The sequence below is a fragment of the Vespula vulgaris genome, chromosome 11, assembly GCF_905475345.1.
Source record: "Vespula vulgaris chromosome 11, iyVesVulg1.1, whole genome shotgun sequence".
Classification (NCBI taxonomy): domain Eukaryota; kingdom Metazoa; phylum Arthropoda; class Insecta; order Hymenoptera; family Vespidae; genus Vespula; species Vespula vulgaris.
The window spans coordinates 4,829,420-4,846,020 of NC_066596.1; the positions used below are offsets into that span (position 1 = coordinate 4,829,420).

General features: G+C 38.0%; 1 protein-coding gene across 9 annotated transcripts in view; it reads left to right on the forward strand.

Annotated features, from left to right (window-relative positions):
• LOC127067491 (uncharacterized) overlaps positions 1–16,601 on the forward strand; it is a 71,349-nt gene that overhangs the window by 42,903 nt on the left and 11,845 nt on the right. For 6 of the 9 annotated variants that reach the window (XM_051002466.1, XM_051002468.1, XM_051002467.1 and 3 more), the window contains one exon: positions 11,439–11,681. In XM_051002466.1, the coding sequence (XP_050858423.1) occupies positions 11,439–11,681 (243 nt within the window). Of the gene's footprint in view, positions 1–3,594; positions 4,003–4,100; positions 4,781–10,724; positions 11,110–11,438; positions 11,682–16,601 lie in introns of those variants that run through there. The other 3 variants (XM_051002474.1, XM_051002473.1, XM_051002472.1) reach the window with 3 other exon arrangements.

A 16,601-nucleotide genomic window follows, 5' to 3' on the forward strand; every position in this document is an offset into this window, starting at 1 on the left:
TCGTTGCATTTCCTAACTAAATACTCTACGAAGCTATCATCACTTTTTTATGTTCTTTATTTACGCATTACTGCTTGATCACCTTAAATACTCTTCATTTAAAGCTTATCATTAGATTCATTTTCCATTTGTTATTCATTGTAGTTGTATCGTCCAAAGCTTATATTTTAAATACGTATAATTAATTGAAATAAGGGTTATAAATGCATTCCACATTTTTTTGTTCATAGTTTATGAAAATAATTTGCAAATAAAAATAAATAAAATATTTCATTATCTAAAAAATATAACAGGAATCTTGCATATCCAGAATTCAACAATTTCTTTGGTTTTTTATCGGTGGTCTATCGATTCCTGCAAAGAAATAGTCCACGTACATACATATGTACTACTATCTGTATTATTCGAACACCTTTGTGACGAAGTGTTATTTTACTTTTTTTTTTTCATTTTTTTTTAATGTATCAGGTAACAAGACATCTGCTAATCGATAAAGGTCTGTCGTGACATGTTAGATTCTGTGAAAAGTTCTTTGCCCTATTACGTATAAATATTATTTTAACACTTTGATACTCGCTGACATCACATTTGTCATTTGTCAATAGACCTTATCAGCCGAGAGCCAATTAAGCGGTTTTTTCCCTACCTGCAATTATGTTCATTATCATACTTTAAAACAGAGATATTTTTTGTGGAAACTATTACTTAAATTGGGTACAATTATAAGAATTAGACTGGAGAAATATGCAGTCTTTATCACACGCATATGTTGGTAAGAATATTTCGAATGAATGAAAAATGATTGAGATTACATGAGAGAATTATCGGTTAATAAGAGTTTCTTGAGCGAAATTATTATTCATTTATTTATGTCAAATATAAAGTATTAACAAATTTTTAATTAAGTTTAAAAATGAAAAATCCTAATAATATTTTCTATTTGAATCTCGGTATAACCTACTGAATTAATTAAATACATTAGCCCTAAGGAAAGTTATGAACATTTAATGTGGGTATCCTAAAGATATATAGTGATCTTGTTTTTTCTTTTTCTCTCCTCCTCTCGTTATGATATACACGTACGATCACCATGGTGTCGACGGGAGCTAAATTGCATTAGGCAGGTATAAGAGGGGGTTGAGAAGGGTGGACGACAAACGGGGTGGTTGAGTAGAAAGGGTAGGGGTGGGTTGGACCACGCCATCTTGAACTCGCGAACAATGTGTCGCTTTATGGGCTCCTCTGACGGAAAACGGAGATAAATCTGCCGACAAATATCAATTGTTTAAATTTAAATAAAATTACTAATTCCCTTTTTTCGTTCATTTTCTTCAAATATTCCTAGAGAAATGTTTAAAAACGTCGATGAAATTTTTATTATTTGTGTTATGGTATATTCAGAGGAGAGAAAAAGTTGTATGATTGCTTATCACAACCGATATCTATTATCGAGTAAATTTAGAAGCATTTATGTTACAAAATCTGTCTCTTCCTCTTCTTCTCTCTGCCTATCTCCCTCGTTCGCGAACGATTAATGAGATTTTAATTACCAACCGATGACATCATAAATTGCGAACCATTAAGTTTCCACCCGTTATCGAAAATCCGTTCACCGTTTATCATCCTTTATAACATCGTGGGATCTTCTACCTACATACATACTTCCTATCTTTCCTATCCAAATAGTAGTAACCTACGACCTTTCTAACTATTCTCTCAAATCTCTCGTTTACATTCATCATCTTAAAGGAAAAAGAACAAAAAATAAAGAAGAAAAAGGAAAGTCAAGGAAACTTAATCGAGTTTCGTTCAGGGACCGCTCCGGGGCCTTCCAGTTATCTAATCTATTGACGTATAGATAAGATAATTTCGGCGCTTCTTCATTCCGCTTGCTACGTTAGCAAGATAAATAGTCCTTATTTTTTATTAATCTCGTAATTTTTTCTATATATTCGAATTGCTTGGAATTTTATTATCGTTAATCTAAATCTCTATCTTTGTATGGTACGTGTCGCTTCTCATAATACGCAAATGCGCTAGATTCAATTTCTAGAGTAATGGATTATTTTGATTCAACGTTAATACGTTCGTATAACTTCTTTATATCTTTATAGAAATCACATATATATGTATACGTTGGGATCAAAGATCATGACCGTATGCTTTTGTGATCGAAAACTCAAATAATATTTACTTGTTTCGCAATGTTAGATGAAATGTTAATTGGGGTTTTAAAAAGTTTTCTCTTGCAAGTGACTAGTAATAAAAAGTGCGATGGGACTTTCCTCTGTTTCTTTTCTTTTTTTTTTTTTTTTTACTTTTGCGAAAAGGTATTTTCACTTCTCTCTAAAGACTCGTTCGAAATATTATCTACTTGGAAGAATAATTCCAAGCAATGTATAGGTACATTACTTTGCAGAGGTGAACGACTAGCCACTAAAGGGTTACTCGGTTTCCTAGAAAGAGGGTTGGCACAGAGCGGATTCGAGAGCAGCTAAAAGGGTGTTATTCGCCAGTGGCAACGCGCTCGGCAACTTGTTGCAGCGACGTTAATAAACGAAGTCCCGAGGAATCATCTCGTTTGAAGGATATCCGGTTCGATCCTTTACCTTCGTATATTCCAGTCACGGAAAGCGAGCCACTTAAGAGAATGAGATAGGAAGGGGAGGTATTAGAATGGGAAGGAAAATTTTATCGTCCCTCAACATCACGTCTTATCACTTTACATTTCATTTCTTGCTACTCAATACAACTGCTATCAGGCTGAATACAAACGATACTACATATTTATTTGAAAGATAACTTTTTGATCCTATCTTTTTCGTAATTAATTGTTCACAATCAGCGTGAACATAATTTGTTATCATTGAAATCATAAAAAAAAAATCTTAAATACAATTTTTGATCGCGAAGAAAGTAATTGAAAGAAATCTTGCGATCCAAGGTATTCTTTAGAAGTACGATTAAAATCAATAACAATAACAACAACAACAACAACATTCACAAAGAAAGATTGATGTCGTCCGTAAGTATTGTCGTCGGGAACGTAAGAGTCGGAGACGGTCGACATCGATGCGCCTCTCGCGGAAACGGAAGGAGTGGGAGCATGGGTATAGTTGGGTGATAGTGGGGAGAAATGACAACGGGGTAGAGGGGTATAGTAGTAGGTTGAAGGCAGAGAGAAGAGAGAGGGTTTCGACCGCGTCCCTTCGAAGCTGCGGCTGGATGATGCGGGGTTGGATGGCGAGGACTATCCAAGAGGAAACGTTGCTGAGAGGGGATAGAGAAGCGCGACTCGTTGTGTCTAGAATACCAACCTTCACTGAGGAGATGTTTACAGTGGCGCGCAAAAGTTTGCCAGCTAGTTAGGCTCTTAGCTGTATTATGGAAAAGAAAACAATTGAGTAATTTTTAGCTAATGCATTTTTTCAAATTTAATGAATAGGAAGGCTGTTAAAATCTAACAGGAAGATGTCGCTGGCATTTTTTTTAATTGAAAGTATAATTGAGATATAGTGATTTTTGCAGGCCACTGTATGTATCGGAAGAAACGAAAAGCGAGGGTGTGTGTAGGTAAAAGAGAGTGTTCTGGAGAAGTGGGAGTCATGCTGGATGAGGATGAGGAGGTGGTGGAGGAGGTGATAAAGGAGTGGGGGATCGCAGTCGACGGGAGTAGAGGTTTAATGGTGGGGAGAAGGCTGAACGGAGAAAGACGATGGGGAGTCCGGTGCGAGGGAGAGCGAAAGGTTAGCGACACGAAAAGGCACGAACGTTTCCGAGGCGCGCGTGACGCGAGGTTATAGCTCGGTGAAGAAGCAACGCGGAGGCGCGCACTTGACGCTACTCTAGTGGCTAGCTTTGTGTGGCCGAGAACGACGTGACCGTGTCCGTACTAAGCGCGAGTATATAGTATACCTTTGTAAAATCACGAATAGAGGGGGAAAATAGCGCGGGAAGATATCTCCTGAAATATATAGAAAAACTAAAGAAGCGAAGAAAAAGGTAAACGGAGTAGAAATATTATCTAAGACTGTCTACGTTTCCCTTTTTTACCTTTTCCCTTTTTTTTTTTCACTTTCTTGCAACCTCACGTGTGACGTGAGAGAGGGGGAAAGCGAGAGATAGAGAAAGGGAGAGAGACAGAGAGAGAGAGAGAGAGAGAGAGATAGATAGATAGATAGAGATAGAGACCCGCAGCGTCAGCGCGGGAGGTCGATTTCCGTTCGAGTCAAAACGCGCGGGTAATACAAAAAAGTTTCTTCTTTTTCTCGTCTCCTTGACGTTGTCTGTACTATTTTCTTGGACGATTTGGGTGTGGCGCTGAGAATACGAGAATCTCGACGCGCGTCATGAGCGCGAAAATCGAGAAAGAGAGACGAAGATAGAAAGTACATAGTCGAAATGTTGGAACGCGTGGAAGAAGGAAGATAGAACGTGTGAGTGTGCGCTTAACGTGCATTGGAAGGTTCTCCCGAGGAGAGGAGAAGGCTTGGAGTGGGAGTGTTGGTAGTGGTGGGGAAAGGGGAAAAGATCGACGAAGAGAAACGAGGAGATAGAGAACAGTCCCGCGGCTGTTTTTTGGCGGTGAACGATCCGCGAGTGTGTGTGGGTGTTCGTCGACTATCCACGATCGATTTTTATCGGTGGTCAGTGTACATGAAGCTCGTTTTTTAAAAAGAGAGAAAGAGATAATAAGAGATCCATACCTTTATCCGGCGAAAATACCTCGAGGAACAAAGTGAAAATTTGTTATTTTGTATTTGAACGGGCTCGAGGAAAGGTAGGCTTTTTTGTTTTATTTTTCCTCCATGCAAATTGTTTCTATACGGAATGAGATATCGTTACACGTGATTTCGTCGATCTTCGTCGATCTTTTCCCGAGAATAACGAATGCTGAGTCGTAACCAGATAGATCTGGGAACGAGATTGACTCCTTTTTATATCGAATTGCATAAATTTCGGACATTTTTCTTGATTGACAGAGATCAAGAAATCAAAAAGAATTAAATGGGCGGGAAATCTTAATAGGCTGTATTACAATGAACATGTTAATACGATAATCTTGTTGTAGAATAGAATGAACATGTCGATGATAAAACCATTTTGAATTGGTAAAGATGCTTTTGAAGAAGGATAATCATGCCACTTTGTACGGAAAACTCAAGCGACGCGCTTCAAGTTGTTCGAGCGGCGTCCGCCGGTTCTTCAACCGTAATACGCGAAAAGTCAAGAACTTTGCCTTGAATTTTATTCAATTGTAAATAGTATGTATTTATTGTTACGAATATATGTAAACCTGCTATCAGGTATATTGCTTTTTATTTTTCTAAATTCTTTATTAGAATCTTCAATAAATTCTTACTTAAATGATCGTAATATTCGTCAGTTATATTTCTCACAATTTCTTTTTTTTTGGAACGTATCCGATTTTTTCAATGCAATTTTGATTAATTGCTATTTGGAGCATGAAACGTGGTAAAGAGAAATTATTTCAAATCGATCGGGAAAAGAAAAACCGCGCGTTGATCAGCGTTACAACCGACATCGTTCACATGTTGTTTACTACACCTCTTAACGAAGCTTCCCTTCCGTTTTCACGCTCGAAAACATCTCGGGGTATCGGTTGAAGCTTCGACTAACGCACGAGATGGCCCTACTCTCGATTTTTTAAAATAAATTAATCCCCAGCCATTTATCTCATCCCTTTTTTCATTCCACCCTAACGCCGACAATTTTTTCTTTTTCTTTCTCCGATGTTCTTCTATCTCTTTCTTTTTTTTTTCTTTTTTTCTTTATCGAAGCGAAACGCGAAACACTCGCGCGAAACTTCGCTGGTTGCGTAATCGCTCTATCGCGGAATTCAGGTCAAGTCTTGTATTCTCTGTGTACTGTTGCTAAAGCGAGTCGCCTCGCAAAATATCTGTCGATGATTATGAATGGGTCTTTAAAGTTTCTATAATGGCGCTAGAAGGCGTGTTCGCTCGTTCTGGAGTTAAGGATCGTTAGTTAAAAATTATTTCAAAGACATCAGCCGATAACACGACATGTACGAGTTGCGTTAAAGTATATTTCAAAAAGTGCGTGCGTTTGCCGCGCAAAAGAGGGAGAGAGTGAGAGAGAAAGAGATAGAGGGAGCCGGTGAAGCTCGTTTTGGCTTAAATCGACGGAATGTGAATCATCGCGAGTGGAATGACCGGAGGTAAGCTGAAATCGGCGGCTAGAGAGCGGTCGTTGCCCAGAGGCCACGCGTTTCAACGCTCTCATGAATTGACACGTTGCTATTACTATAGTTAATATATCTTTTTTTTTATTTTTTCTCTCCAGTTGCTTTCTCTTTCTCTTTTTCTTTATATGTATTTTTATCTCTCTCTCTCTCTCTTTCTTATTTCTTCTTACATATTTCTACTAAACTAAACGAAATTTCGTCAGGAATAGACGAGGTAGACCTTGAATCTCCACAGGAATACAAAATGAAAGATGCCATATATAATTAACCGACATTTTATGAGAGTAGGGGCTGTGAGCGTATGGCCGATCCTGGATGCGTATTTATATCGGTCCCATGCGTATTTCTAGATTTTAACATTGACGAACAATCATCTATGTGTTTCCTTTTATGAGAGACGTTGAAAAATTGAAGTTTGTATTAAATTTCATTTTTTTAAATTGCTAATATTCAATTAAGTAATTATAAACTTTACCCACAGATTTGTATTTCCCGCGCATTGCTAGACAGATATTTGCTTTCATGAGCTTTAAGCTTAGGATGTATCCGAACAAAGCGCGGTGTAGTAAGTCGTGGAACGAACGATCGTCAGTGGCAGACATTAACGTCCGAATAATTGGCCACGTGATCGACCACGTGGCTCTCTTGCGTAATGGATTCCCTTTCTAACCGGTAGCCACGAAACTCTCGGTCATAGATTCCACTTCAGTATTTTTACCTGCTGATAAAAGAGGAAAAATTTTTTGAAAAGGAAAAAGGAAAGGAAAATGATCCATTATGACATGTATTATATTTCCTCAACGATGATCGACGTTTCAAAAGGACCCATCATCTTTTTTTGATGAAAATGGGCCTAATACTTAGTGTGTTCGAGAATATTGAAAGGTAAATTTTTCAATCGACGTGTAGTGAAAAAGAAGATATATTCTTATAGAAAGAGACAGAGAGAGAGAGAGAGAGAGAGAATTGAACAATGTTGGATCAATGCGATTTACCAATGAACTACCAACGATAGAAGTAATAAAAAGCCCGAACTATATTGTCCCTATTTTTTACGATATATAAAATCGTTAACCGTGCGTAATGCGATTTTTAAATTTTGAAAAGGTGCTCGAGGGAGCGTAAGGCACCCTGGTATAAATATCCTCATGACGAAGCGAATCGTTCACGATTTAAAAGGGAACGAAATAAGAGAACGTATTATCTTTTCAATAACCGTGCTCGTTAGCTACCATCGACTTTGGCTTCCGCGTAATTTCGATCTCCATTGTTGGCAGGATTGTGATACACATATATAGGTACACATCTACAGAAATGTACATATGTACGTTATGACGGATTCATCCTTGAAGGATCGACCGTCCGCTCAAACCTTCTTTTTTAACGATCATTATGCGCAATAGATCGTTTATTCGTCGATTTATTTCTATGATTTATGGATACGCAACATAATGGGGGAACAGTCTCATTAACAAAATGATAAATCAAAACCGATCTATTACTGCTTTATATTCGTTTATAGTATGCACGGATTAAAAAAAAGCAGAGAAAAAAACAAGTAAGTAACAATGGACGATTCGATGAAAGATACTTAACAAATAATTTAATTGTTGTTAATTAAATTTATTTGAAGAATGAAAAAAAGAATGCATCGTACGATTAGATTTATTAAAAGAAGAAAAAAAGTAAGTAGAAAAAAAATGATTTAATGAATTTCCACGCTCAAGTTCGGTCATTAAAAACAGGATGCGCTTTTGCTTGTCTTTGCCATTAAAGAGCCGTTGCTGTCTACGCGGTTTGGACAAAGGAGAGAGAAGTCCCTTTTTTCTTCTTTTCTTTTTCCCTTCCTCTCTCTCTCTTTTTGCCTCGCATGAGTTTTTCTACAGCCTCCAGCGGATTTATTTCCGACGAGATCGTCCGAAAAATGAGCTCGTAAACGAGCATGCACGTCGGTCGTTATAGCGCGCGGTACTCCGTGGCCGTTAGAAAAATGAACGAACCTGTGCGTCGCGTTGTTCTAAATGAAATGGCCAAAAGGTGCTCCGGTTTGAGGCATCTTCTTTTTTTAGTTTTTCCTTTTGTCTTAAAAAAAAAAAAACGAATGATTTAAGAAAACTCAACTCCATATATTCCAAGATCACGATTACAGAAAGTGATATTTTGAAAAGTCAAATATATTAAAGATTTACAAACGAATGCTATACTATATGAGATTTGAAGAAGTAGTAGAATTTAATGGAAAATAATTTAAGTATTAAATTCAAAAGATAAACAAAAAGATAACCTTCGTATGGATGAAATTACACGCGGAGACGTAGGAAGGATATTCTTAAGAATTCTCAACGGCGAAGTATATGCGAATAATCGATGAAATTATGGTGGTAATAACCGGCTAGAGTTCAGCCGGTGGTCATTGTCCCTCGTATGAGACAAGGACAAACCGAAGGTTTGAGCTTTTACCACGACTACGTCGAGTAACGTCGTTAGTGTCATTCGTTGAAACTCATCTTCGACGAGGGAGATCGATGAGTATTTAATGTACAATTCGCGACAAGTCCGTTGAGTCTTCTTTCTTGCTGTTGAGAAGTAAAAGTTAGTGATTTGGTGGGGGGTGAAAGAGAAAGATATAAATATAAATATATATATATATATATATATATATATATATATATATATATATAGTGAGAGAAAGAGAGAGAGAGAGAGACAGTGAAAAAAATTACATTTACGCGAGTTATATAGCTGGGCAAGGACAATAAAATATTGCGTCGCGTCGTTTCGTAATGTCTCCCATAAATTGCTTCTCCTTCCTCCATTCGGTATCATTCTTTTATCGGTAGAAAACAAATAATGACTTTCCTGCCCATCGTAATCGCACGATAAGTCAAATCCGACCGAGTTACTGTTCCCGTAATGCTTAGTCGTATCGATATTATATTTCATTTTACAAAACATATTTCATTAAATAAGATGTCAGTTTAATTCGACGACAAGTTTTACAGGTCGGTACGTTATTTATTATTATTTTTATGTGATCAAGTCCCGCGAAATTCTATGATAATAATAATAACAACAACGAGAACGACGACAACGAAGTTTAATTCATTTCGATAAAGAAAGTTTTCATCTCGTTTGGAAGGCTGCCTTTCACGTGACGGTTTGAGAGCAGGGAATAAGGAAAGACTATTTATAACTTTGGCTGGCTTGAAAAAGCACCGATTAAAGTTCGCGATAAAAGACGACGGGAGAAAAAGAGAGAGAGAGAGAGAGAGAAAGAGAAAGAGAGAAAAAAAGAGAGAAAAAGAGAGAGAGAGAGAGAAAGCGTCGAGATTTTCAAGAAGTCGATTTACCGTGAAAGAACATGGACTCCATGGTAGTGAACGTGTGTCATTTTAAGATTGTTCGTCATTCCAATCGCATCAATCGCATAACAAACGGATGAGTCTGTGAAGTTGAGACTGCTATTCGAAGGTGGTGTGAAAAAGAGTTGTATCAGCTCGTTGCGGCAATATAATGAGTCTATTCTATTATTGTATCGTTCCTTACTTTAAATTTCATACGATATAATATTCATCATATGATATAATTATTTGCAGGAGGTTACTTGCCAAATGAATTAGATTAGGCGATGGATTAGTTAAATTTCTTGGTTTTTTATAAATTACGTGTAGAGACCAATCGACTAATTTTTTATTAGATCTATACAGTTAAACCATAACTTGTTTCTTCTATGAGATATTTCTTAATGACATATTTTATATGTGTATATATATATATATATATATATATATATATATATATATATATATATTGAAATGATCGAGCACGTCCGGTCGTACGTCGCAACTCGATTTATGTAAATAAAATATCTCAGCGGGTGACAGAGCAATCGGTAGGCAAATATGATTCTCTCCTGTGGGCTTAGCGTGGGCCCAAGACCTTGCCTATTTATAAATCCGATATGCAGTCTTCGTATTTGTGAGTTGTGTACTCCATCGTGAAATACACGGACTTGAGAATGAAAGAGAGAGGGCAAGATCGAATGCTTGTATGATGCACGTGCGAGAGAAAATTAATAGCTGTCGATTTCTACATATATGTTATGTTGATGTGTTTCTCACCGTTAGTTTGAAGCCACAATTTCATACATCCTCGCGACTGTATTCCGATCGTGTTATTAATATCGGAATAAATAATGTTTCCTTCACGAGATAATGAGCTTATATAATTATATGCATGCACGTTATTATATAAACTAGGTTCCATATTCTATTCAAGGTAAGATTATCATCGATTTTTTTCCACCTTTTTTGAACTATATTTCAATCGTTTATCTCTTTCTTCCATTACGTTATTTAATAGAAAAATATCTACTTGAACGATGTTCAAAATTGGTTAGTCATTCGAAATGTAACGATTATGTAAAAATATGTTTTTTTTTCGGTATGAAAAAGATGCATCCATATCGATATATATTTCCTTTGTGCAGAACAAATAAAAATAAATTATAGTTTATTATTTTAATGACTGCGTTTACAATGTACGCGATATCGTTTTGATTTCGACGAGTATCCAAAGCTCGCGACATCTGTCATGATCATAGAATTTACGAAACGAAGAATGAAAATTAGGAGAAGGAAGAAGAAGGAGAAGAAAAAGAAGAAGAAAAGAGGGAAGGGGTCATGCTTTGGTACGAACGACGATGTTCGTTCAACCAGTTGGACTATGGAAACAGTTTCAGCCGCCTCGGCCTACTTAGGCCACGTAGCTATTTTTAGCATTAGGGTCACACCAGCGTATACTCAGTTCTCGTACCAGCATCCTTTTCTTCCTTCATTTCCGAAGATAAATATATGTATACGTTGTTTCTAGTTTCTGTGATGGTACGAAGATGAACGCAGCATTAGAAATTATTCGATGCAACTCTCCCACGTAGAAAAACATTTTTTTTCTTCAGACTTCTAGCGTTGATTTACTGTAATTTTCATCTTAGAGTAAGATGCGAGTGAGAAATGTATGGATTGTGTAGTTCTTAAGTGATGCTCGATTGAATTTATTGTTTCCAATATAATACTCGTTGAAATTAACGTTTTAAAAAATTATTTGAAATTTGAATAAAATCTTGCATTTGAATTAATATAGATATTTAAAATTTACGAATGAGACGAAAGAATAATATTCCAATAAAAAATTTCTATTCTCAAATTTACAGAGTTATCGAAAAATCGCTCGACAAGTCAGCACGCCAGACAGTGCACCCGCAGGTCTTGGTAGTCCTCAAGCAGGCATCGGTGGTCTGCAGCAACACCAACAACAACAACAGCAACAGCAAGCGCAGCAGCCTCTGCATCAGCCGGATCCCATGCAGCAGGCCAAGGACAACCTGAACCCCGCGGCGAGTCAGCAAACGGCGGCTCTCAGAAACGGAAATCCTCCGCCACCCGTTGTCTCCATGGTGAGTAACTTAGAAATCTTTTTGCGTTCTTTTTTTTTTTATTACTACAAGTTGTTTTACAGTAAAGCTGGCAACACAAATACGAACAAAATGATAGCTTTAATTAAAGATATTTTTACACAAGATGATTTACGCATTAATTTATTTGCGGTTATATCTGTGCAATGCTTATACAGATAATGAAATTTTTGGAAACATTTCGATAAAATAGTAGGACGATACGTTTTTTTTTTCTTGATAATAGATGTCAGGCCACTCTATCGCAGTTCTACTTACTTATCTATCTTTACTCAGCAGTCGCACAGTGCTCTGATTACTCTTTTGCCTTGTATACAGTTTTATAGTCTTGCGATGATTGTACGAACACCTGCGATGTTCTCCATTTACAGAAAAGTGATGTCATTAATTGGGCTTATTTTCTTTACATTCTATTGTACTTCATCATTTTCGAACATTCGACATCCATTTGTTAAATATTATTGTTGATAGCGGGTGCATTATGTATTTACAGTACAGCCCAATAATGTTGATTTCGCTCTATAGCAATACTAGAACTAAGACCTTGACCTAGACCCTTGTTACTTGCCGTTTCGACCTGCCTCCACACCGAACTAAAATTGCATTAGAACTCTCAGAGCCTGGGGCAATGTGGTATATCTGTTTATAGTAAGGATTAGTGAACGTTCACGCTTATCGTGGTATCACTTTTCCAACAAGATTAACACAGAAAGAATTCCATCATTTACTCATCTACAAACGAGCAACTATTTTCGATAAGTATTTTATCTGGTATTATGTGGTATCATATTATATGGTATCATATTCAATAATATTTAATCAGTGTAAAGAAAGGATGCAAACAACAATAGTGACTTGATCATCTATTAAAACGATCGCTACAGATACATGGAATATGTAACGCGACCTCAATTAGATATGTATGTCCATTTCGAGACAATAATGCACGTGACAATTCTGTCATTTGATATGCTATGATCCTTTTGCAACAACCGCGAAGAAACTCCTATCCTGTTTACGAGGTAATCGGAGATTGCTAGCGATCGAACGCTGTTATAGATCTAAGTAAAAAACTTGTTCTAGAATATTCTTGTTCATCGAGAAAAATCAATCGAACGTATTTGATTCCGTTGATCCAAGACAAGTGGTCATTTATATCCATTTTAAACCGTTTGGTAGAAGCTCAAAATTTGGCAATAGTTTTTGATTAATGATGCAGGTATATAAGTATTTGATTTATCTACCGAGCTGAACTCTGTTTAAACGCTCAAAGTAAAAAGAAAAATAATATGATGGAATGTGTTATAAGCTGAAGCAAGACTACCAAAGAAAAGTTAGGGGAATGAGACAGACAGACAGACAGACAAATAGACAGAGAAAGAGGAAGGTGGTATAAGATAAGGCGTGAAGGGTTCGAAGGAATAGAGGAATGTGGTCTTTTGTATTCGACTTGGAGAGTACATTTCGTTCTTCTTAGCTCGGCCAGTATGCGAGGTTACTGGGCAAACCAGTCTCCGACTATGGCATGCATTTATGTGCCAGCGACGATGTGTGTTTGTGTGTGTACAGTTGAGTGGTAGTGTGGAGAGGAGTAATCTGCGTGTAGCCGTACTGTCTTCTGGACTTCCACTCGGTCTCTCTCACTCTCGCACTCTATCTCTCGGGCAGAACCCCGTCCAATCGTCGGCCGTCAAGGTCACGTATAGACGGTCCGTCGAACTCCAGACTGTAAGTCACGAAGTAGTAATACGTATTCGGACATATCGTACTATCTAACCTCTCGTAGGCATGTTGGATTCCTTAACAGTTTCTAAGATAATTTCTTCTGTCATATTTCGTTTATGTTTTTCTTTTATTCCATCAATTATATTATTATATAAATTTAAAAACAGGAGAGTATGTCCGAAGATCATCCAAAAGATCTTGAAAAATTAACGAAAGATAAAAGAGTGATCAATGGGAGGAGGAGGTATCAATGTGGATCAGAAAAAGCACGAGAGGAACACTAGTCCCATGTCCCAAGAGAGGGATCTCGTTTTCTTCACGCATTCTTCAACGTTTCCTCCGCTTCCTCCCGCCTCGAGCATGCATCTTTTACACGTGTCGAGGAGAAAAGGAAAGCGTCGAAGACACGAAAGAGTCGTAAAAGGTAGACAGGTAGAGCAGCAACCTCTGAACATTCGTATGTATTAGCAGCAGTGCCGGCGACTATGACGATGGTAGTAGTGGAGAGGTGATGGCAATGCTGGTAGTGGTAAGAGTAGGTGAGAGGTGGGAGAAACTCGCAATTCCTCCTTCTCCAGTCTCATCCTGCTTCTCCTCCTACGCCGTTTTCGCGCCCCTCTCTTTCTCTCTCTTCTTCGTCGGCGAATCTCTCTCTTTCTCTCTTCGTGTCTCTCGTTCTCTCACACACACCTCGTAGGTCGGCGGTTCCTGTTCCTGCGGGTATTGATTCGCGTTGGCGGCCGGTCACCGCCCCCGCAGTCGCCGTCTGTCGGTAGTCTACCCCTACCCTAGACGTCATACTGCCATTTCGGTAGCCGATTTCTGTACAACCCTTGACGCGAGGAAAAAAACGCCATATTCTTCCCTTTCTTATCTTCATTTTTTTTTCTTTTGGGATTCATTCAAGAAATCTGGATGCCAGGAGTTCTGGTACATACTCGTTTAAAATTATCCTTCATGTTTTCTTTATTCAAACGTTATGCTCGAATTAAGATACCATTTTAGGTCTTCATTGTATAAATAAAATCTTGAACCCAGCATTAAATATCACTTGTATGAATTTCCTCATATTTTTTTCTTTCGTTTACTTGGATAAAATAAAAACACCTACATCTCAATCGATGGTATTGATCTTCTTGTTGATCACATGAATTATATTGGTTAACGAGGTGTAAAATTTTTGTTCAATTTCGACAGTAATCGTGGAAAATTTGGCGTTAACTATGCATTTTCACGCATTATACATATTAGGTTAGATTCTGTAGGGTATAAAGCGCCATCTGCATACACAAACGTGCTCGATGTCGCTCGACGGTAATTGGCAATATCGTGGCGATAAAGGTATCAATGTTGTGTCGGCGTATCCATCGAAACGCGCAATTATGCAGTAAACCAAAACCACGAAATGCCGGGCGATCGTTGCCTGTACGCGAATTGCGTTCGACCGCGAAGCACGTGCGGTTTTCTCTTTCGCAATTGCCCGTGATAGATATATATGAGATAAATATGTATGTAGTAAGTTTATGTAAATTCCAGGAGCTAGTAAACCAAAATAATAGGACAGAAATCTTTGCACGAAGAAACAACTTTCTTGTATCTAAAACATCGTTCTTCGTTTTCAATTTAAAAATAAATTGATTAAAAAGAACATTGCCTAAGAATATTATAAAGATGCTTAACAAGTAAATTGTCAGCTGATTTTTGTGTAGTAAGCCAATGAGCGGGGGAATAAGCGATGGTATCGGTACGGGTAACTGAAGGAGGAGGAGGTGAATGCTGACACGACGATAAATAAACTTCTCTCTTGCCGCCCATGTATTCGGATATATATGTACAACATAGAGTGTTCCGTTTTAATCAATTTACTCGAGTATTTTCAGAATTATTAAATGTAAATTAGAAAATGATTGCATCAAGATAACGATCTTAGTACTACCTATAACATGACCTTTTCTAAATAATTTGATATCGTTAATAATTTTAATGATATATCCGTAGATTCATCAAGATGCTTAGCATCAATCAATGTGATAATGTTAAAAGTTTATCGACGATGTATCAGTCTTTTTTGGAGTAACACAACTCCTCCCTAGTATAGCATTTTTGATGTAAATTTATTAGAAACACATAATTATGAAAATATAGTTTATCGATAATGTATCAATTTCTATTGTAGCAACACAATTTACATCCTATTAAAGTACTTTTGATATAAATTTGTTAGGAACATATAATTATGAAAATATTTAATAAAACATCTAAACAAAAATTAGTAAACAAGATATATAATATGAAATAAATTACAGCCGTGTCGTGATAGCGAAACTCTTCCGGCATGGTCCATTTTGTCGAGTCGCAGACAAAGAACGAAAGGAAAAACATCGCTTTTATCGGTTTATCCGACTCTACCAGCTGTTTATTCGCACGCGATCAAGGAACAAGCTATAACGTGTTACGCGAAGCTAGATGTGCGCGCGAGCGCGAGTTGGTAAACGAGAAAGTAATGCGTGCCGATATAAACGTCCTATTTTCAGGCAGACTCGGTAAGTGAAAAGAATCTGTATTCAGCGTCGTCAGTGACGACGAGTGTGCTCGTAATACGGCACGTAAAGTGGCTCTGCCCTAGAGAGTAAGCGGAGCATGCTGGAGAAAGGAGAGTAGGTACGAAAGGTCGAGGGCAATGAACTCTTTCCGGGGTTTTAGCTGGAGAGTAGGAAGAGATGGAGGATGCAAGAGAGAAAGAGAGAGAGAGAGAGAGATAGAGAGTAAGAGAAAGAGAGCAAGAGCCTGGCAGTCGACGTGGTTCGAGTTGGCGGGCAGGGTCTTGAGGGTTATGTTTGGGTGCTGTCACGGGACATCCCGTTTTATCGCGCCTCGGGCTCTCACGTTGCCCTAGGTCACGGTGCCACGAGAACGGAAGGATTTTCTCCCCTAAGGGCACACCGAGAGAAAGCGAGAAAGCTGCGAAAAGAGGGAAGGAGAGGTCTATCCGAGAGTAGAGCGTCCACATCGGTTGGTGTGTGCTATGGTAAGGGGTAGGGGCAAAGAGACCCCTGTCTCGCTTGGCGAGACGCCCGCCTTCGATGCTATCAACCTCGACCACAAACACGGATTCACGGCCACTTTGGGGGCTCTCACGGAGTTTCTCGAGCTCACTACTACCCTTCTATTATCGAT